The 23,586-nt window shown below is 35.3% G+C and overlaps 1 protein-coding gene and 2 long non-coding RNA genes across 3 annotated transcripts; 2 read left to right on the plus strand and 1 right to left on the minus strand.

The window, feature by feature from the left end:
* Nucleotides 1-7,751: 7,751 nt before the first annotated feature.
* On the plus strand, nt 7,752-8,690 carry LOC142231910 (uncharacterized). The gene is made up of 3 exons (XR_012720959.1): nt 7,752-7,831; nt 7,935-8,115; nt 8,190-8,690. It is a non-coding gene; the product is annotated as an uncharacterized LOC142231910 (long non-coding RNA).
* A 67-nt stretch (nt 8,691-8,757) lies between these two features.
* LOC142230101 (kinesin heavy chain-like) lies at nt 8,758-9,634 on the plus strand. Its single transcript, XM_075300738.1, has one exon. It carries the CDS (start codon nt 8,908-8,910, stop codon nt 9,220-9,222), a length of 315 nt encoding a protein of 104 aa, XP_075156853.1. The 5' UTR covers nt 8,758-8,907; the 3' UTR covers nt 9,223-9,634.
* An 11,309-nt stretch (nt 9,635-20,943) lies between these two features.
* LOC142230650 (uncharacterized) lies at nt 20,944-21,812 on the minus strand. Its single transcript, XR_012720761.1, has 3 exons — nt 21,679-21,812; nt 21,509-21,605; nt 20,944-21,452 (listed from the first exon to the last, which is right to left on the minus strand). It is a non-coding gene; the product is annotated as an uncharacterized LOC142230650 (long non-coding RNA).
* Nucleotides 21,813-23,586: the final 1,774 nt, after the last annotated feature.

Here is a 23,586-nt window from a genome sequence, read left to right on the forward strand (position 1 = left end):
GATTGTGAAGTCGGCCAATTGAACCAGCAGAAAACAAAAGCAACAACATCTTGATAGCAAATGCCCTGGTAACAACGAACGCAGAGAGACAGTTCGTGTCTTGAACTTGTCTGACAATCACGAGCAAATTGTAAAATTTTCTGACATTGGCAAATGTACACCAGCCGAGGCAATATTCAATTTGGAAGGCAACTCATCAAAGACACATGGAGCAGTGAGAAAACATCTAGAATGGTATGTCGAGGCTTGGACACGTCATCTATCGCCGTCAGAGAGAAATAAAGCCAAGCAATCGTTGTGGAAAAACGCCTCTGCTTTTGCTTCTGAAAAGGGAAATCAAGGAAGAACATCTGTAGTGAAACATGAAATTAAAACCGCAGAAGAAAGGCCCAAAAAACAGGCACCACGAAGTGTTCCCTGGCAAAAAGAGATGAAGTTCAAAAGCTTATAAAGGAAATGGCAGAGAGTGGTGTGATCGAGTCATCATCAAGTCCTTGGTTTTCCCCAGTTGCGCTGGTCCAAAAGAAAGATGGAAGTACCCGATTCTGCGTGGACTACAGACAACTGAATGATGTCACCAAAAAGGACAGTTATCCGCTTCCACGCATTGATGACACGTTGGACACACTAGCCGGAACAATATGGTTTTCTACGCTTGATTTGCAGAGTGGATATTGGCAAGTAGAGATCGCCGAGAAAGACAAGGAAAAGACGGCTTTTGGCATTAATGGAGGTCTCTGGCAATTCAATGCTACCTTCGAAAGATTGATGGAGCGGGTACTGAAGGGGTGGCACTGGAAATCGTGCTTGATATACTTGGATGACATCACAGTGATGGGCAAAACATTTGACGAGCACCTTAAGAACTTGAAGGATTTTATCCAGCAATTGTCAGCCGCTGGTCTACGCCTTAACGCAAAGAAATATTGCCTTTTCCAGCGGGAAGTTAAATACCTGGGTCATCATGTGACTGCAGAGGGCATATCCACCGATGAAGACAAAATCCAAGCTGTCATAGATTGGCCACGACCCCGAAATCTCCACGAATTAAGAAGTTTCCTTGGGTTATGTACATATTACCGACGATTCGTCCCAAACTTCGCCAGTCTCCATAAATTGACGCAAAAAGGACAGATTCATTCCAACATTTAAACGAACTTTTATGTTCAGCTCCTGTTCTAGCGTATCCTATTCCGGGCGAAAATTTTGTTTTGGATACAGATGCTAGCGCGCATGATATTGGAGGTGTGCTATCTCAACAGAGAGACGGCAAGGAGAAGGTCATCGGATATTTCAGCCGAACGTTGTCCAAGCCCGAAAAGAACTACTGTGTAACGCGACGAGAGATGCTAGCCATCATAGAGAGTGTAAAACATTATCATAAATATTTGTATGGACAACACTTCTTGCTCAGGACTGATCACTCAGCTCTACGATGGTTGCTCCAATTCAAGAATCCGGAAGCTCAACTGGCACGTTGGATCGATAGGCTCCAAAGCTATGATTTCCGTATCGAGCATAGAAAGGTGGAAAACACGGTAACGCTTTGTCACGTCGACCTTGCAGTATAGAATGCAAGCACTGCTCGAAATCTGAACATAAGGAGGAGATTGTTGATATTCGGCTGTTGCACATCGAATCTGGAGTGAACTGGCCAACAGAACAGCGTAAAGATCCCATTTTGAACAAAATTATTTCGGCAAAGGAAGAGAACAAGAAGCCCAGTAAGAAAGACATCGCAGCCGAAAGTCCACTTATGAAATCATACTGGGCTCAATGGGATAGTTTAGTTCTAGTTTAGTTTAGTTCAACTTAAAAAAAAAATATTCATATAATGCATAGGTATGTATACAATATTTTTATAATATTAAATTGAGCCGACGGGCTTTTTGGGCAGCAAATAAATCAATGAATTCTTCAGTCGGCACATTTATTCGGCGATGAACCGACATTAATGCCAATCCATTGAGTATACTCTCGCTAGTCGAATTTCTAAGATACGTCTTTAATCTCATCATTGTTGAAAATGAACGTTCGGGTGAGCACGTAGTAACTGCAGGGATGGAAAATGCAGTACTATAGTACTTTTTTCAATACTTTTTCACCCCGGTCAGTTCCGTAGATTTAGAAAAAATAAAAAATAAGATTTAAATTAATATTGAATCTTTGGATTAAGAAAAGTTGACTTGGATATGAAGATGGATATTCCTTCAATGATTTTGTTTTTGATTCCGAGCCAAAGATAAGGCTTCTTTAAAATAAGGCATGTTTTTACGGAGCTACACTGAAAAATATATGTACGTGATATTAAAGATCACGCAACCTAAATTTTAAAATATTAACGAAATTTCCACAATATTAAGGACTAATTTCTTTAATGTAATGAAATTTTAATTAAAATAAAGTTTACTATCATGACTTTAAAAAAAAAGTGTTATATGTAGGACACAAATTTTGGAAATTTGAGCCAAGGCAAAACTTCCTTAAAGTAAAGAAAAACATTTTTGATTTAAAGAAATCGTCCTTATCTTTTGAATCTTTGGTTGAGAGTTTTTTTCTTTTAATTAAAATCATATTTTTTTACTTCGAAGTATCCGGTATAATTTTTATTATTAAATTGGCATCTGTTTGTACGTGTATACCTCGAAGAGAATGAAAATTTGATAAATAAAATATTTATCCTAATTTTAATTTTATTGATCGTAGATTTAAAGCCAGATAGGCCACTAAAATGTCTTTATTTTAAAGAAGCAGCATCTTTGGCGCGGAATCAATAACAAAATCCTTAAGGGAAGTTCAAAATCTTTGGATCCAAATAGATTTTTTTAGTGTATCTAGCGTAAGATCTAGGCCATAGGCGTAGGAACGACTGTGGGGTGGGGACTTAGACCCCGCAGAAAAATTTTAGACCCCCACCCCCCAGAATTTGAAAACCTATTTACGAGTTTCCACTGTGGTGCAAAATCTGCGCAGAAGCGTTGAATTTAACGACGAACAAGTAATGAAAAGATTTAATTTTTTTTTCGTATTTTATCAAATGATATCCGATCCAAAAGCTAAAATTTCAATGCTTAGTGGGATTTAGTACCTTTTGTGTAGACATTTTTGAATGATTTAGTACCTTTTGTGTAGACATTTTTGAGTCGATATCAGATTTATGGTACAATAGCTTTGACAAAATATTTTAATATTTTGAGAAAGTCTTTATCAACCTTATTTGCTAATAGTCTTTTACAAATATGGCAAAACAGATATGTTCATGTGGGAAGAAAATCTTGATTTTGTAAAAGACATAGTCAAAAACAGGATTTTATTGAACTTCAAGAATGTTTTAGTCGAAAAAAGAATGCGATTCTATATTATCGATTTTTATTTGTATATAGAATTTTTGCAAAATTTTATTTTTATAGAAAATTTTGTCAAAATTTTATTTCAATTGAAAATTTTGTAAAAATGTTATTTCTATAGGGAATTTTTGCAAAATTTTATTTCGATAGAAAAAATTTTGCAACATTTTTTTTTGCAAAATTTTATTTCTATAGAAAATTTTTCCAAAATTTTATTTATATAGAAAATTTTGTCAAAATTTTATTTTCTTTAAAATTTAGTCTCTTGACAATAATGTTCCAGTGAAATTTTTGTTGAAATTTAGTAAAAAGTACCTTTCCGCTCAAAAAATACCTTTTTATGTACTTTCTTAAAAATTGTATTTTCCATCCCTGAGTAACTGGCAAAGTGACCAAAATTTTTAAAAGAATATGCACGTTTGGAAATATCACTTTATTGCACTCTCGAAGTGCTTCCATCGCTGATTTAGGCAGGTTCTTTTCGCTGGTTTTGCGCCATTTCATTTACACATGTGTGTTTGGCTGTTTCGTTGTTGTTGCTATGGCCAAACAAAGCGAGTCATGTTCACAAAAAGAACAACAAACACACATAAAAAGCAGAAAGACATTTTCCAAAAATGAAATTTGTGGTGCGAGAACAAAAACAAATTGTTTTTTTCGACCGTCGTTTGACGGGCTTTTCAACTAGTATTCTATGATTTGTGCAAGTTTTATAGGTAAGCGTTTTTCAAAATAAAACCTCCAGCTTTTCTTCAACATCTTCGATAAGATTTTTCTATGCAGCTAAAAATATATATTTATTTATATAAAAATATTAATTAATTTGGGGGGGGGGGGGGGGTGGGTTTGATCCCCCTCATCCCCCCCCTGAATACGGCCTTGAGAAACGACATCCCAAACATTTTCGGTGAAGTTCACGAATCAGTGCGCAACAAAATAAAAATGGTCAGTAACAGAATGAAGGCGAGATACGATCGTGCTGCAAGTACTGAGGGCTTCCAAGAAGAAGAATTGGTTCTGCTATTTAACCCGCAACGGAAGAAAGGATTGTGTCCTAAACTGCAAACACAGTGGGAAGGCCCATGCAAAGTCATCAAGAAGATCAATGATGTTATATACCGGATTCAGAAGGACGACAGCCCTAGATCAAAGATGAAAGTTGTACATCTGAAACGATTAGCTCCTTACGGAACAGGTTCTGTGCCTGTTCGGGACGAACAGGCTTAAGCGGGAGGCAGTGTTACGAATTTAATAATTATAGATTTAAGTTTACTTAAATTAGTTTCCGTTAATTTAAAATTTCAAATTGTAACAATAAAATTTTGTTATCACTTGTTGGAATCGTCTATTCATTTTCTAGTACTTTCCTAAATTTCTTTTATGTTCTTTTGTTTTCTTATTTTCATATCGAAATGTTAGTTCTTACTCTCTCACAGAATAACAACCCCTTTGCTTTGTTATTTTGCATTCTCATTTCATCTAATTGTCTATTGTCATTGTTGTTGTAGTAATGAGAGCTTATATCTATGTGAGTGTATATGTGTTTGGCAACCACCAGATGAATAACTTAATGGTCGTAGATTCTTCTAGCGTTGTCAAAGAATGTTCTGGCGTTGCCAGAATATTGTAGTGCTGCCAGAATGTTCTCGTATTGCCAGACCGTCATATATAAAAGCGCTCGCATGCTGCTAACGAGTCAGTCTTAGGGCGTTTTCGTTTCGCAAAAAATATGTTGCCTTGGTGTTACACTACTTTTTCCCTCAATTTATTTTCGCCCAAATGATAGTGTCATTCCAAAGTTATTGTTAATTCATAATATTGTGAGAGATACAGGACCCAAAAGCAATGACCGTGTCCTTCATATTTTGTTATCAATTTCGAGAATGTTGCACCTTTTTCCCCAATCGAAATCGCCATTAATTAAAGCGTCAAACGAATAACATCAGTGTGAACGAATTGTAAAGTGAAGTCATAGTAAATAAATTGTAGATTAACGTTATTGAAACGAACAGTATTTTAATTGTCGGGCAATTAAAAACGCCTAAATATAAAAACGTAACAATACATATGGTTCTTGAATAAGAACTATATCTATGTTTCCTTTCGTCAGGAGAACTTTTAATGCAGCACAAGCAGCCTTACAATGGTGAAGATTTATCTGGAGGAACCGTAGAAGAAATTTTCAACCACCGTCGCATCAGCCGTTTTGGTCAAGGGCGGTTCAACTTTGGTGAGGTTTGAGCCTGTAGAAGCTTCCCGCATATGATGTTCGTCAATGTCTGCAGTTTTTGTTCCTCTTTCGGCTTGCAAGGAGATTTTTTCACTTCTGACTCTAACGGAGGCTTGTCCGTTGCGGAATCCTTTGGGTGATCGCTTTTGTGTACCTTCATATTGATACCATGAAAGCCATAACTTACTTACACGTCCTTGGATGTGGGCTAGATGTGGGAGCCACTCAATGTTCAATATAAACACCGCATGTCGTTTGGTCCATCCACCTCATCCAAACGACAAACCTTCCAATCGGCGGTTTGGAAGATCTGGGTTACATTCCTTTAGTATGTTTAATATTGACTCAGGATCAGGAGGGTTTGCAGCAATCCATGCATGTGATATAGGTGTAGCCGTCGAGGACTTGGTCCGGGAAACTTTTTTTGCACCTTTGAGTAGACACCAGACATTGCGTTCTCAATTTCCCCCATTTTTGCTTTGGAACCATACCGTCCAATGCCCCTTTATTAATGATAGCCACCACAAGGCTGGCTTTAGCCACTGGGGCAAACGATCTTTGATCCCTTTTGGAGGATGGAACCTCATCCGGTGATCGTTCCCTTTTTCCGGCTTCAAGAATTCCTTGAGCCCATTTTTAGGAATCGCTTTGTTTAGCTGACAACGTGCTTGGGTCGACTGATCCTAATTTCTTTAGTATAAACAAAGCATTTCTGCGTTACTTGAATCTCTTTCGTGAGGGATTACCCCATTTTGATGTCGTTACCTTAGAAAAGGTTCGACGAATTTGAATTTCGGTGCATGGTGACTAAATTTACCACCACACTTGAAATTCGTAGTAGGTACTTATTACAATGAAATAATCCGCTATATAGTTCGACGGTTGAATGACCCTCTTGATACCCTATAGCCACTGCAGTTAGTTTTAAACCTGTAGAATAACTAATTCTGAAGTAAGCAGAGCTGTAGTTGGGTTCTGTATTTCTTCACGATAATCGAATCGATATCGTTGTCTACAAAAAATATTTTTGCACTAACGATCGGGTCATTCTACAAGTAATCGTTAAAAGCTGGTTAAGCTGCGTTGCTCTTGGCACCCTGCTACGAAAAGTGGTGGAATGGAAGAATAGCTCAAACACAGTTTGCAAAATTGGAAATCGTTTGTTAATTTAAAAGAAATACGCATAACGGGAAGAGAAAAATGGGGTATATTATCAATCTATATGAAATTCGCTTTAAAGCAAGACCATTTAAGGCAGTTCCGCCCGACTAAATTCTTAGAATAGCTTTTTCTAAGAATTTATTCACCTTTGGATTTTTAATAGAGATGCACTAAGAATTTGTATTGAGGAATACACTCAAGCATATTATCAAAGACAAGTTTATGTCGCGAACGAAAATTTTACAACTTCAATGAAACTTCTTCGTTATTTCAAAAAAAATATGTCGTACTTTTTATGAAGAAATTGTAACGCAGAATGTTTCGTAAAATATCCATAAATTCGTAAAAACTTCTTCACAAAAGTCATGAACATTGAAAAGAGTTTTTTTTTTTTTAAGTACGAACTTTTTACGAAGAAAAGTTAATGTAGAATATTTCGTGTATTCGTAAAATGTTCTTTGTAAAATTAACGAAGAGAATTCTTTCGCAACAACATAAAAGCATTTTCACAGCAACAACAATTTAAGTTAGGTTAGGTTGAAGTGACAGTCAGTTTTAACCGCTGAACCTACTCGATTATTTTCTTCTGTTGAACCAGCCAGTTTGTTCCTAAAACATCAGCAGACTACTTAAGTTAACATTTTCAAGGTCCGCCAGTAATCAAAAGCTTTACGCTTACGCCTTACACAAAATGCAGGACATTCACACAAGAGGTTTTTATTTGATTCATTTTCCTCCGCATCATAACCGCTCATGCAGTAGTCATTATACTTCGCGCCATTAGTTTTTGCAAACTCGCCTATCAGACACCAACTTGTTATAGCAGATGTCAGGAGTGATATCTGACGTCTTGAAAACATTAGCATATCTAGTGTGCGGTTTAAGTATAGGGCCATATTTGCTTGGTGTCGTTGCAGTGTACACTTAGAAAGGTAAAATCACTAGGACAAAAACAACAACTGTCAATGTGTTTGTTTGTAATTGCTTCTGTCACATCCAGATGATTACCGTAGTTGTGAAATTAATTTGTATTTGTATTGTTCTTTAAATGAAAACATCCTGCTTTTAAACCTTTGGTTGCAGAAAATTAAACGTACTGTTGTGGGATCAAATGCAAGATGGTGGCATTTTTGAATGCAATGAAAATATGAAAATATTTGTCCATTCACATTTCTAAGATTTTTTTCTTCACATAGGTTATTCAGGATTTCGAGACACCACCTAAAAAGAAATTTGCCCGTAGTTTGGAATCACTATTGAGTAATGGTGTGGATTATTTGCAGAAATGTCGTACGCTTGCAGATTCGGTGATTAATGCTCATAAAAAGTTAAAAGAAGTACTTATGCAATTGCCACATGATAAAGCCGGAATCTGAGGTAATGTTCATATAAATATTCATAAAAGCACAACCAAAGGTCATGTTACCAATGAGCTATTTGTTATTTTAAAGGAAAAACTTTTTATGTTCATCAATACTTACATTGAGAATCAAATCGGAAAGGCTGTCCAAGCCATCAATTCTATGATGCAGAAAAAGATTAATAATGGGGATGTTATACTCACATTTGGATGGTATGCGTGACAAAAAGCAAGTCATAAGTATTTCTCGTTTTGTTTTGTTATTTTGGTAGATTATTTTTGTTATTTTGGTAGAATATTTTTGGCTCAAGTGGCAAGTGTTGCAACCTTCTGTTTCGATGTGGCCCCCACCGTCGAAAGGGACGGGAAAATTCGCGTTGGTCCATTGAAAACATATGTTCGCCATATAGACCATCCTTTTTATTATATTTTTGTGATATTTAAGTTGCATATTCTTCATATACCACCCCGAGGAAGTCCCGACTACGGTCATTGATGTGTGTTTATATGATGTGTCTGAAATTTAAATTTTTTTGTGCAAAACATATCTTAAGCTCGAGCATATATCGCATTTGAAGGGAACGAAAATATTATTTTTTAATATTCATAACAGTCACATTCTAATCCTCGTAACTTTTCTCCAATATATACAGGGAAAAGTTTATCTTTTCGACAAAGTCTTCAAACCGAATGCATCGCAAGAAAAAGCCTACAATGAAGCGGCTAAATCAATTGTCACCGATGTTTTGGCCGGTTACAACGGTACCATTTTTGCATATGGTCAAACATCTTCGGGTAAAACACATACCATGGACGGTGTTATTGGTGACTCAGCTAAACAGGGTATCATTCCACATATTGTCTATAATATGTTCAATCGTATCTATACGATGGAAATGAATTTGGAATTTCACATTAAGGTCTCATATTATGAAATCTATATGGACAAAATATGTGATTTACTGGATGTATCCAAGATTAATTTGAGCGTACCCGAAGACAAGAATCGTGTGCCGTATGTTAAAGGTGCTACGGAGAGATTTGTATCATCAACGGAAGATGTGTTCGAGGTTATCGAAGAAGGAAAATCGAATCATTTTTCTCGCGATTGCAGACATGAATGAGCATTCATCATGTTCCCATTCAGTATTCTTGATCAATGTGAAACAAGAGAATCTACAAAATCAAAAAATACAAAAAGTAGCTTAACCAACAGAGGAAAAGAATGTTTGTCAAATTAAAATGCAATTGTGGATGTAGGTGGCCGAAAGTTTAACAAATCCAGATTTATGTGATTCATTTACGGAAGAAGAGAAAGAAGCTAAAGTGGACGTGGTTCAACATAAATGGAAACATATGCGTAATCACTTTCTACGCGAAGTGAAATTAATTAGATCCGGGCAAGCTCATACAAAAAGAAAATACATTTACTACAGATTCAATGGATGATGATGACAACAGTGATAACGACCACAATAAGACGAATGATAAAAAATTGAATATGAGCCACAGAAGAGTCCTCGACTGGTCAACAAAGTTGAAGGAAAAAAACTACCGCAATATACACCCAGTCCCAAAGAGTTAACGAAGGAACAGCCAAGTGTTCCAACGGTAAACAAAGTGATGGTGATGTATCGGTTTGCCTTTCATTGGTTCCAACAATGCGCAAGCCAAAGACTGAACCCGAAAACAGAAGTCGTGTTTTGAAAAGGCAGCGCGAAGTTAACCATCATAATAATCAGGAGTGTGAAGACGCGTATGAAGTAAATTATGATAACAATGAACCTGAGGTAGATGAAAAAAATAATATTGTGTGGTGGACATAAGCATAAAATAATACAGTTCAAACTAAGAATAATCCTGTTTCTTTAGTTTCCAAAAATATTTATGCCCTGTTTCATTTCAATTTCATCCCCGCTGGGATTTGGACCTGTGCCGTTTGACTTTTTCACTTCCATGGAAGTTCTTTAGAGTCTGATTCACTTTGTTTTAAATCGTCACCAAGACAAAATGAAATCTCCATTTCATCATTCTTCGATTCTTGTTGCGATATCTCATGGTGGAGATTAATCCTGAGAAGGATATATTAGGTTAGGTTGGGTTAGGTTAGGTTAGATTATGTGGCAGCCCGATGTATCAGGCTCACTTAGACTATTCAGTCCATTGTAGGGATCTATAAATCGATTATTCGAATATTGGCATGAAAATCTAAAAAAATCGAAATCGATTTTCAACCTAAAAATAATCGCAAAATCGATTTTAGATTTTCGACTAATTTTTAATTTTGACGATCAACTATAGATTTTAGATTTTCAACTTTTTTTATTTTGACTTTCACAAATCGATTTTAATATTTTATTCATTGGTTTAAATTAAATTGAAATGTGCCTAGATGTAAGGAATTCTATTACCAATAAGAATAAAATTTCTGATTTGATTAAATAAAATATCAAAGTGGTGGAAATGAATCCTTTGTGATTTCAATTTCCTTCAATTTATACCATTTGCAATAGGGCCCCAGGAATGAAACAAGGCCACAAATTTGGGGCGACACTTCATTATTTTGGGAAATAATGGTAAATGATTTGTACATGTTAAAAATTTTATATTGAACCTTTTAATAAACAAATTATAATAAACAAATTAAAAAAATTAACACGTATGACCATAACACTAATTTTTGTCATTTCATACCAACTATTGTTGATAACACTCGAAAAAAGACAAATAGATTTCATAAAATTGATTATTTTGTATTGTCATTATTTCTATGAAATTCGATTATGAAAAATCGAATATTCGAATTTTGATTGGTAAAAATAATCGAAAATCGATTTTCGATTAAAAGTCAATAATCGAAAAGTCAAAAATCGATTATTGGTTTCTACTATAGATCCCTAGTCCATTGTAATACCACAGTGGTGAACTTCTCTCTTATCACTGAGTCAAGGCCGTAGCCAGGATTTTAATTCGGGGGGGTTCAACTTAAAAAAAAATATTCATATAATCTCATGTGTAGAAAATATTATTTATGCATAAGTATGCATACAATATTTTTATAATATTAAATTGAGCCGACGGGCTTTTTGGGCAGCAAATAAATCAATGAATTCTTCAGTCGGCACATTTATTCGGCGATGAACCGACATTAATGCCAATCCATTGAGTATACTCTCGCTAGTCGAATTTCTAAGATACGTCTTTAATCTCATCATTGTTGAAAATGAACGTTCGGGTGAGCACGTAGTAACTGCAGGGATGGAAAATGCAGTACTATAGTACTTTTTTCAATACTTTTTCACCCCGGTCAGTTCCGTAGATTTAGAAAAAATAAAAAATAAGATTTAAATTAATATTGAATCTTTGGATTAAGAAAAGTTGACTTGGATATGAAGATGGATATTCCTTCAATGATTTTGTTTTTGATTCCGAGCCAAAGATAAGGCTTCTTTAAAATAAGGCATGTTTTTACGGAGCTACACTGAAAAATATATGTACGTGATATTAAAGATCACGCAACCTAAATTTTAAAATATTAACGAAATTTCCACAATATTAGGAACTAATTTCTTTAATGTAATGAAATTTTAATTAAAATAAAGTTTACTATCATGACTTTAAAAAAAAAAGGTGTTATATGTAGGACACAAATTTTGGAAATTTGAGCCAAGGCAAAACTTCCTTAAAGTAAAGAAAAACATTTTTGATTTAAAGAAATCGTCCTTATCTTTTGAATCTTTGGTTGAAAGGTTTTTTTTCTTTTAATTAAAATCATATTTTTTACTTCGAAGTATCCGGTATAATTTTTATTATTAAATTGGCATCTGTTTGTACGTGTATACCTCGAAGAGAATGAAAATTTGATAAATAAAATATTTATCCTAATTTTAATTTTACTGGTCGTAGATTTAAAGCCAGATAGGTCACTAAAAATGTCTTTATTTTAAAGAAGCAGCATCTTTGGCGCGGAATCAATAACAAAATCCTTAAGGGAAGTTCAAAATCTTTGGATCCAAATAGATTTTTTTAGTGTATCTAGCGTAAGATCTAGGCCATAGGCGTAGGAGCGACTGTGGGGTGGGGACTTAGACCCCGCAGAAAAATTTTAGACCCCCACCCCCCAGAATTTGAAAACCTATTTACGAGTTTCCACTGTGGTGCAAAATCTGCGCAGAAGCGTTGAATTTAACGACGAACAAGTAATGAAAAGATTTAATTTTTTTTTTCGTATTTTATCAAATGATATCCGATCCAAAAGCTAAAATTGCAATGCTTAGTGGGATTTAGTACCTTTTGTGTAGACATTTTTGAATGATTTAGTACCTTTTGTGTAGACATTTTTGAGTCGATATCAGATTTATGGTACAATAGCTTTGACAAAATATTTTAATATTTTGAGAAAGTCTTTATCAACCTTATTTGCTAATAGTCTTTTACAAATATGGCAAAACAGATATGTTCATGTGGGAAGAAAATCTTGATTTTGTAAAAGACATAGTCAAAAACAGGATTTTATTGAACTTCAAGAATGTTTTAGTCGAAAAAAGAATGCGATTCTATATTATCGATTTTTATTTGTATATAGAATTTTTGCAAAATTTTATTTTTATAGAAAATTTTGTAAAAATGTTATTTCTATAGGGAATTTTTGCAAAATTTTATTTCGATAGAAAAAATTTTGCAACATTTTTTTTGCAAAATTTTATTTCTATACAAAATTTTTGCAAAATTTTATTTATATAGAAAATTTTGTCAAAATTTTATTTTCTTTAAAATTTAGTCTCTTGACAATAATGTTCCAGTGCAATTTTTGTTGAAATTTAGTAAAAAGTACCTTTCCGCTCAAAAAATACCTTTTTTGTACTTTCTTAAAAATTGTATTTTCCATCCCTGAGTAACTGGCAAAGTGACCAAAATTTTTAAAATATGCACGTTTGGAATTTTTTTTTTCGACCGTCGTTTGACGGGCTTTTCAACTAGTATTCTATGATTTGTGCACGTTTTATAGGTAAGCGTTTTTCAAAATAAAACCTCCAGCTTTTCTTCAACATCTTCGATAAGATTTTTCTATGCAGCTAAAAATATATATTTATTTATATAAAAATATTCATTCATTTCGGGGGGGTTTGATCCCCCTCATCCCCCCCTGAATACGGCCTTGCACTGAGTGCTGCCCGATTCCATATTAAGCTCAATGACAAAAGATATATTAAAGTAAACGGCAAAAGAAGCTAAAAGATCTTACAACACATACACTGATCTTACCATTTATTTGGAGACGTGATTTTGCTATGTTTTGATAATATTAATGGTAGAGCTCTTGGGAGCAATGAGCTATATTTACCACCACTTCTTATTATGTCTCCTGCTAAAAAATGTTCCTCGCATATAAAGGCCGGTACTCTGTTCGGTTTTCGCGTTGAAACTCCATACAAAACCAAATAATGCGAAAAATTTGCGAAATTTTTTCAATTTGTGATACTTTGTTTTTTCGTGTTGAAAAACTGACGTTTATAGCACGGCGCCATTTGCAATGTGAATTAAGAAATAATTTATTTATTAAAAACTATTTGTGCGGGTTTATAAATCAAACACGGACCATATTTTTGTTCCGAAACTATACAAAGAATCAAAGGAATAGCAGATCAATTGCCCAAGGAAAAATAAAATGTTATTTTGTAAAAACAAGCAACAACCACCAACTTAATCCAATATCGCTCCCTGTAAAATAGCGCTCCAAGCTACCTAAAAAACGCCGCTTTCTATGTGCGAAATAATGGTTTCCATAAAAATTTTTCGCAAGAATGAACATAGTACCGGCCTTAAATTGGGACGAATTCAGAGAAATGGAACAGGCTTGGCTCCAGCTAGACCGCCTTTGCTCGTCAATGGGCACTTTGAAAAACGATCCACTTGCCCCATCGTCTCTTTTGCCACAAATACGACATTTCCGCATTTTTTCTTTTTAAATCTTTCTCTCTTTCACACAAAATAAAACAAACCAGAATTCGTTGCTTGTATGAATATATTTTCTTTTATTTTATCCAATCTTTGTTACACAAATGAATTCAATAGAAATTACAACAACAAAAACACAAAAACACAACTGACAGGAATGTTCTGTCAAAATAAAAAAATTGCAATCAGCTGGCTACTGATTCTACCTTTTAAGTGTACCCTGGTGTCGTTGCAACTAGGGTTGCCAGATGATGGTTGCGGAAATCCGGGACATTGCTCCGTACTTTGCGGGATTTATCAGGACAAGAAAAAACGGACACATTTTTCGAAAATAGTTGCCCATATTTTATCACTTGGTAAATTTGCATATAGGTTAGGTTAGGTGGCAGCCCGATGTATCAGGCTCACTTATGGCGTTTTCTTTTCTTGTAAAAAATGCGCACTGTTTTTGCATTTTACCCGGAAAATACACTTTTTTGGTTCTTTTCTAAAAAAAACAGGCAAAAGTGCGAAAAGGCTTCGAATTCTGTTGTGAAAATAGCGCCACGCATAGAGGCAAATTACGGACATTTTCAGCACTGCCAACAAACGGGAGTGCTGCGATTGCCCTGTTTCCTTCTTTGAATTCTTTTCTGCCTGCTGAAATGATAGCATTTTTTTGGGTTGCTGATAACACTTTAAAAATGCGCATTCTGTACAGACAAAATGAAGGCAAAGCACTTTTTTCAGAAAAGAAAACACCATTAGACTATTCAGTCAATTGTGATACCACATTGGTGAATTTCTCTCTTATCACTGAGTGCTGCCCGATTCCATGTTAAGCTCAATGACAAGGGATCTCCTTTTTATAGCCGAGTCCGAACGGCGTTTCACATTACAGTGAAACCACTTAGAGAAGCTTTGAAACCCTCAGAAATGTCACCAGCATTACTGAGGTGGGATAATCCACCGCTGAAAAACTTTTTAGTGTTCGGTCGTATCAGGAATCCAACCCACGACCTTGTGTATGCAAGGCGGACATGCTAACCATTGCACCACGGTGGCTCCCTAAATTTGCATATACGCCATTGCGTAGTCATTGTCTGCAGTCTTTGAAATTCCTAAATATGTTGGAACCTCTGAAAGTCATATCTAATGCCATATTACTTTCGGTTTTGCCAAACAAACTTAAGCTCTGCGATAACAATCGCTGCTTCTTTTGTAGTGCCTTTCGATACTGGGAATTTGGATATCGCCATGGACATGGTATAAGTATATTTCGCATTCGAGTTGGGATTGTTATAGTGTCACTAAAGAGTCTATGGTAGTGATAGGGATAAAGTCAAACTTTGAAATGTTTGGAGAGAGTAGACTTGAGTTATAATTTTTAAAAATTCATTACGCAGAAAGACGCGAATTTGAAATAAAATTAGACATTTGCGTTAATTTTTTACATTTACTGCTCAAGTGATAGTTGATGATTCGAAAGACAGCCGGATCTTAAATACCCAACACCATGAATCACATATAACAGTTCCATTTGAAAACTCTTCGTCGGAGCGGGTTACTTGATAATATATAGAAATGATTAAATAACGCCTTGATTTAAAATCTAAAATCTTTAGATTTTTACCCCCATTATTCAATTGGTTAGATGAAGTAAATTTTACTTTCAGTTTCAAGCAATTTTCATGATCAGTGCGACTTCTATATCCTCAAGAAGTGAAATCGGTCTATATGGAGGTCTTACCAAATGGAGCAATCCCAACAGAAAGTGGAGCTCTATTTCAGCAGTATTGTAAGGTAGAGAGGCAGTACCAACTGCTCACAAAACAACCGAATCAGCGCTGATAGAAAACAGCACTACCTTTCATGAATTGGTTGCAATAACGTAAACGAATAATCATAAACTAGTTTGATTACTCGTTTATATTATTGCCACCGATTCATGCAGTGTGGATGCACTGCCTACTTTATTGTATACCAAAAAGCGCAACTACACTCTTACTGCTGAAGTATTTTTTTCTGGGATAAAAACTAAATTCGTTACAATTTCTGGCAAATCCGATAAAAACTACGGTTTATGCGCTTTACAGACTATCAGTTATTCCGGACGGAATGTCGGTGTTTCTAAAGAATCTTAAAGTGTGTCGGATCGACACGACTTGTCGGCGATGACTAAATAATCGGTAAATGTTTTATCGATCCCATAAACATGCAGCAGTATCGATTATGCTTTCGGACTTAACTTATAATGTGCACATGGGATATGTCGTCCCGAATAACTGATAGTTATCAGTCTATATTGGTGCTATGCCAAAAACATGCACCGATTCAGCACATCTAATTGTGGTTCTGAAAAACCTGCATAACCTAGACAAAATCGGTGGGCGGGTTTATAAGGGGTATATATCAATATTTGTACCGATACACAATTTATTCGGAACACCTATTTATGGTCCTCCAAAACCTCTAGAATTCTAAAGGGTGATTTGTTAAGAGCTTGATAACTTTTTTTTTTAAAAAAAACGCATAAAATTTGCAAAATCTCATCGGTTCTTTATTTGAAACGTTAGATTGTTCCATGACATTTACTTTTTGAAGATAATTTCATTTAAATGTTGATCGCGGCTGCGTCTTAGGTGGTCCATTCGGAAAGTCCAATTTTGGGCAACTTTTTCGAGCATTTCGGCCGGAATAGCCCGAATTTCTTCGGAAATGTTGTCTTCCAAAGCTGGAATAGTTGCTGGCTTATTTCTGTAGACTTTAGACTTGACGTAGCCCGACAAAAAATAGTCTAAAGGCGTCAAATCGCATGATCTTGGTGGCCAACTTACCGGTCCATTTCTTGAGATGAATTGTTCTCCGAAGTTTTCCCTCAAAATGGCCATAGAATCGCGAGCTGTGTGGCATGTAGCGCCATCTTGTTGAAACCACATGTCAACCAAGTTCAGTTCTTCCATTTTTGGCAACAAAAAGTTTGTTAGCATCGAACGATAGCGATCGCCATTCACCGTAACGTTGCGTCCAACAGCATCTTTGAAAAAATACGGTCCAATGATTCCACCAGCGTACAAACCACACCAAACAGTGCATTTTTCGGGATGCATGGGCAGATCTTGAACGGCTTCTGGTTGCTCTTCACTCCAAATGCGGCAATTTTGCTTATTTACGTAGCCATTCAACCAGAAATGAGCCTCATCGCTGAACAAAATTTGTCGATAAAAAAGCGGATTTTCTGCCACTGATTTTGGTAATAAAATTCAATGATTTGCAAGCGTTGCTCGTTAGTAAGTCTATTCATGATGAAATGTCAAAGCATACTGAGCATCTTTCTCTTTGACACCATGTCTGAAATCCCACGTGATCTGTCAAATACTAATGCATGAAAATCCTAACCTCAAAAGAATCACCCTTTAGAAGCTGTAGAAGTAAAATCGGGAGATCGGGTTATATGGGGCTTTTGCAAACCATAGACCGACACTCCATTTTCGACACACCTATTTTTGGTTCTAAAATACCTCTAGATTTTCAATTTCAGGCAAATCGGATAGAAAATTGGTTTTCTAGAAGCCCAAGATCCCAAATCGGGGGGTCGGTTTATATGTGGGCTATACCACCACATGGACCGATATAGCCCATCTACGAACTTCACCTGCCTGCAAACAAAAAACGAATCTGTGCCAAATCACACGACGATAGCTCCAATATTAAAAGCTGTAGCGTGATTACGACAGACAGACGGAAATTATTATATAGTCTTAAAATTTCTCCCTGATCAAGAACACATCGAAATCGATATTTCGATGTGTTACAAACGGAATGACAAACTTATTATACCATTCTTTCGTGGTGGGTATAGAAAGTATGAAAATCCAAAACCAAAAATATTTTTAAAAGCGATTTAATTTCAAACCGTTTTATTTTCTAAGAAATAGAAAAAATTAAAACATACATACGAGTATGTTTTAATTTTTTCTATTTCTTTGTAATTGCCTTGAGTAATTTTATTCCGGGATTTTTGGAAAATTTTGTGAAAGACTCGGGACACTTCCTGGAGATGAAATTCCGGGACAATACAGGCGAATCCCGGACATATGGCAAGTCTAGTTGCAACCCTTGCAATTTCGTTAGCATAAATAGCAATGCATTTCTTATGGGAATGAAATTTCTTATGGGAACGAAATTTTCGGTAGCGTTCAATTTCGTAAGCTGGTACGCACCTCTAATGGAAATAACAGGGTTGTCAAAAGCATATTTTGGCAGCAAACATTTAATTTATTACAATCATTGTGTGCGTACAAGTTTTAAAAGGTCTGTAAATAATAAACAATTTATTTGAGGAATATTTGGAACATATACTAACAATTTTTAAAAGCGATTAGCTGGTTTAAAATTTGTGTACACAGCCCTGTTTTTTTTGTTGTAGACTTAAATAAATTTTTGCTACCGAAAATTTCACTAGAGGTGCATACCGGCCTTTATCCGTGACTTTCAGTAGGTTAAGATTTCTAGGGTTAACTCACCCTTTTTGTGCCCAATGTACATTTGGGCATTTGAATTGTTTGTTCATTAAATTCGTCTTTCTCCTTTAATTTCAGTTTAAATCCATATTCGGTTTTCATACTTTCATAAACATATAACATTATCATCTTTATTAGATGAATGCTTCTTCTTGTGAGAAGCATGCCCTCAAAAGAAGAATCATTCTTGTATAATGTCCCACAATATCATCGACTGTCTATAAGTTTAAGCATATGATAACATTTTAAATGCTTAAAATATTCTTCATTTTGGTTAAAAAATTATTGCATATATAACACTTCATGTCTGTTTGTTTTTACTCACTTTTTGTTTTTCTTTTCACTTTCACAACTTTAATCAATTAGCTATTTATTTTCGGCAGGCGCGACCACCTTTACACTTTGAAATAAAGTCATCATCTAAGAAGATCCTTTTGAGATATTCCCTGCCAACATTTTTTGAATTTGGGGGCGCTTCTGAGAATCCCCACTACGTCGAAAACAATCATATACGACATCAAAAACTCGTCGGAAAAGCGCCGTCACTATTGAGAAGTTGTACCTCGCCAAGTTACCACGAAAAAGTTTCTCATCAGTGCAACTATTAGGTGCCTATTTAGATCAATTTCGAAGGACACCAATAAGAACCCCTGCAAACTATCAGAAAAAGTGCATTTTAAGATAATTGTAGAAGAATCATTGTGGTCAAGTAAAACACGATTGTGTAGATGTTTATTGATTTGATTAAACATTTATAATTTCTTATAAATATAACATTTTTCGGTTTATCTCATCACATTTAACATAATTTTTTGCATTAATAAAAGAATGATGTTGAGTTTTAAGTAGCAAGTTACATATTGCAGCGTCTATCAGCCAGTTTGTTTATTTTCGATGGAGACAGCGTGTCTGGAAAAATATTTGAAAAACGATCACTTTATTCTATTTGGAAAGTCGAAAATTGTTCACCATATACCTTTCACAGTTTTAAGCGTAATAAAGGGTGATTTGTTAAGAGCTTGATAAATTTTTAAAAAAAAAAACGCATAAAATTTGCAAAATCTCATCGGTTCTTTATTTGAAACGTTAGATTGGTCCATGACATTTACTTTTTGAAGATAATTTCATTTAAATGTTGACCGCGGCTGCGTCTTAGGTGGTCCATTCGGAAAGTCCAATTTTGGGCAACTTTTTCGAGCATTTCGGCCGGAATAGCCCGAATTTCTTCGGAAATGTTGTCTTCCAAAGCTGGAATAGTTGCTGGCTTATTTCTGTAGACTTTAGACTTGACGTAGCCCCACAAAAAATAGTCTAAAGGCGTCAAATCGCATGACCTTGGTGGCCAACTTACCGGTCCATTTCTTGAGATGAATTGTTCTCCGAAGTTTTCCCTCAAAATGGCCATAGAATCGCGAGCTGTGTGGCATGTAGCGCCATCTTGTTGAAACCACATGTCAACCAAGTTCAGTTCTTCAATTTTTGGCAACAAAAAGTTTGTTAGCATCGAACGATAGCGATCGCCATTCACCGTAACGTTGCGTCCAACAGCATCTTGTTATGTCCCCATATAGCACTAGGCTTGGCCCTCCGGCACACTCAACACCTCTCAGGACGGTCCTCAACCCGCCGAAACCTAGCCCGAGGTATAACACGAAAATTTGAAATAAACTGGACAAAACAAACTAACATGGAAACACCGACATATGCGATAAAAGGAGGCCTTGGTGTATACAACCTCCCACTCTGCCCACCCTTCCATAGTCCACAAGTACCTTGTTACCATTTTTTGTGAACCCCACTACCCAATGCTTTCCTTACCTCACTCCGTCACACCTCACATTTTTCTCTCAATAATTTACGAAGTTAGCACATATTTAGTTCTTTTAACATCATTTCAAAATACATTTTTATTTTTCATTGTTTTGGATTGATCGTAGTTATCTATTATTAAAATCTAGCCTTATCTCAATTTAATTAACTAACGATAGTTCAAAAATTTTACAGTAAAAATAATTATTAAAAAAAAAATAAAACTTTTAAATGAAATTAATAACAAAAATAAACAATAGAAACCACTAATAGGACCTACAAAGTTGTATCTTTATAATCTCGTCCCAATCGGGAAATTAGTTTACTTTCTAAATATTACCTAATTGAGCTCAGTTAAGTAAATATATATGAGGGTTCAATTTATTTGTCAAAACAATCACCCTCCAGAACAAACGATACTGTTTTAAAACTTTGTAATATCCCTAACATTAAAACAGAACTTAAAATAGTAAACTAAAGGAGTCAAACAAAGTTAAAAAGAAAGAAAGTTAAAAAGAATGAAAGAAACAGCTAACTTTGCATAAACTAATGACAAAAGACCATAGCTAATAAAATTTCAAATGCTGATTGTAATAGAACATCGAGCAGTATTTCCGGGCATTTCCCCCTCCACTCATACATATTTCTCCCAAATGGTTATGTCAATTATTTTTCGGAGTCTTTGTATGGCATTGCCCTTGCTCTGTTCTGGGATTTTTTCAACAATGGGGTTTACACGGACGGAAAAATTATTTCCAAAATTCAGCTCTGTTATTACGAATTAAAAGCGCAAAATCCTCACTGCAATCTGGGCGATACTATGATTCACAATGATCTTCCTACCTTTATACAATCCACCACAATTATATGGATCCTCTTCACCGTATACTGGGATCTTATGGTTTTGTTGCTCCTCTTCTAAGCAGGATAGGATAGGATTTTCCAACCGCAGTACCAGGACGTTACCTTTTCGTATTAGTAACCAATGGTTTGAGGATTTCCTCACTCGCCGGAATCTGTGTTGTACCAGTTTTTGAACCAATAAAATTTAACGCCTCCTGATCACTCAGGAGGCTGTTTAATACCTATTAATTCACCTAATTAATCCATGCATTAACTGAAACATTTCTGGATTACTTACTTTGTTCTATATTTTGAATTTGAGTCAATCAAAATTGTTACAAAAAAACAGATTTAAATCAGTTTTCTTTTTCCTCCTTGGCTTCACAAAAAAAAATCTAATCGAAACAAAAAATATTTACTTTTATATAACAATTTTAAATCACTTCGATCCGATTAATATCTGCTTACTTTATTATAACTTCACTTCCTCTATCCGTCCGTTTAAAGTGTACCTTTTACTCTTTATCTCACAAATGGCAACTTTTGCGGGGTTTTAGTTCTATTTATGTCCTCCTATTGATCAAACATAAGCTAAAAATCCGCCATTAGAAAACTCTATTCATCCTTTTCTATTTAAATTAAGTCCAAAGTCCATTTTTTTTAAATCGTTTTTACTAATTCCTTTGTCGACCGTTTCTTTTTTTTTCATCGTCTCCATTCCCCATGCTTCTCGGGACTTAATGAATGAACGAATCCCTATTTAAACAGCCCTGTATTAGAAATACTACGCCAGTGTAACAACGCCCGCCCAATACTCGTCAACATGACATCTACGAACCAGCTGACATACCGCCATCAACCACCAACCACGCCACAAGCCAGAATAAAATAATTCAATAAAAATCAATTCGGAGCCATATTTAGGTGCAAATAATTTAGCCGAACTCGACTAAAACAATTGCCTAAACTATCCATTAAACAAAAATATAAAAAAAAACTGGCCGCCACCTCATAGGCCTTGAATTCATGAATCTAAAAACTGGCCGCCACCTCATAGGCCTTGAATTCATGAATATAACAAAAGAGTAAATTCTACGCCACATAACCTGACTGCATCCACGCGCCTGACAACACATACCGTCTTGGGATATGTGCCTTTGGGCTTCCATGCCAGTGGTTTTCGTGTATGCCACTGGTGGCCATACCCTGGAAGTACATCGGCACACACATGTTCATGCGAGGCTTTACGATACCACTTTGTGGACTTAAATAACAGCCACTCAATATAAATTGCAGCAAATATACATCGGTTCTCCTTCCTACTTTTACGACTGTATGTATGTCCGTAAAAAAAATTAAATAGGGTTGTCAATGTTGACAAAAAAAATTGCAAAATAGCACTTATTTCACGGGCTAACTTTGTGGAGGACGGACATAGATATCTAAAATTTTTGTGATTCAATCACGAAATTAATCGACCCAACTAACCTTTTAATTGAATGTCTTCAATCACGAAAACGATAGTATCAATCACAGTTTTAATTGGACATAGAAAAACTTCTTGATTAGAAAAAAATTAATTGATTTCATTAGCAAATTTCAATTAATTTTTTAATTGATTCAATTAAAACTTTAAATGATGTTGATTGAAAAACGCAATTAATTTTTTTAATAAAAAAAAGGTAACTATTTTCAATTACTTTCTGAATTGGATTAGAGTTTTTATTTGGATTAACAATTGATTGTTTGAAATATATTTTTAATTCAAAATTTTAAACTTTTCAATCATTGACTCAACTTAATGTTAATATCTTGATTAAAAAGTTAATTGCATCAATTAATTTATTGATTGAAAGCATTTTTAACTTCAATTAACTTTTTAATTGGAAATATTTTAGTGATATTTTTTTATGTGTATATATTAGGGTGGCTCGAAACCAAAAATGAAATTCACTTTTCTCCTTTCTCTCATCCAACAGGACCTCCGCAACAAAACTCCGGGTATTCTGAAGTAGTCGATAGAATGAACGGTGTGCGAGAGGTCACACTATCTCTGATTTGTCAAATTCGAAAAAAAAATAGAGTGTAAAATCAGTATACGTTTAGGAATGTGCCAGTCTACTTCACCGAGGACACAACGTGGGGAACTCCCACACCCTGAAGTCTCATAAGCCGGGCAAAGTACGGCAGAGGCTGACACCGAACATTTCTACTTTTAGGGAAGTTTCGCCAAATCATGATATGATATTGAAGTTACTTTGTGAATGTTTTTACCCTTTCTTTTCAGAATTCGTTTCCACTGGGCTCATGTACTATACGATTTGGCCTCGTCACTGTATCCACTGCATCACGTAGGTATCATTCCATTGTATAAAG

This window comes from Haematobia irritans, chromosome 3 (assembly GCF_050003625.1).
Source record: "Haematobia irritans isolate KBUSLIRL chromosome 3, ASM5000362v1, whole genome shotgun sequence".
In the NCBI taxonomy this organism is placed as follows: Eukaryota; Metazoa; Arthropoda; class Insecta; order Diptera; family Muscidae; genus Haematobia; species Haematobia irritans.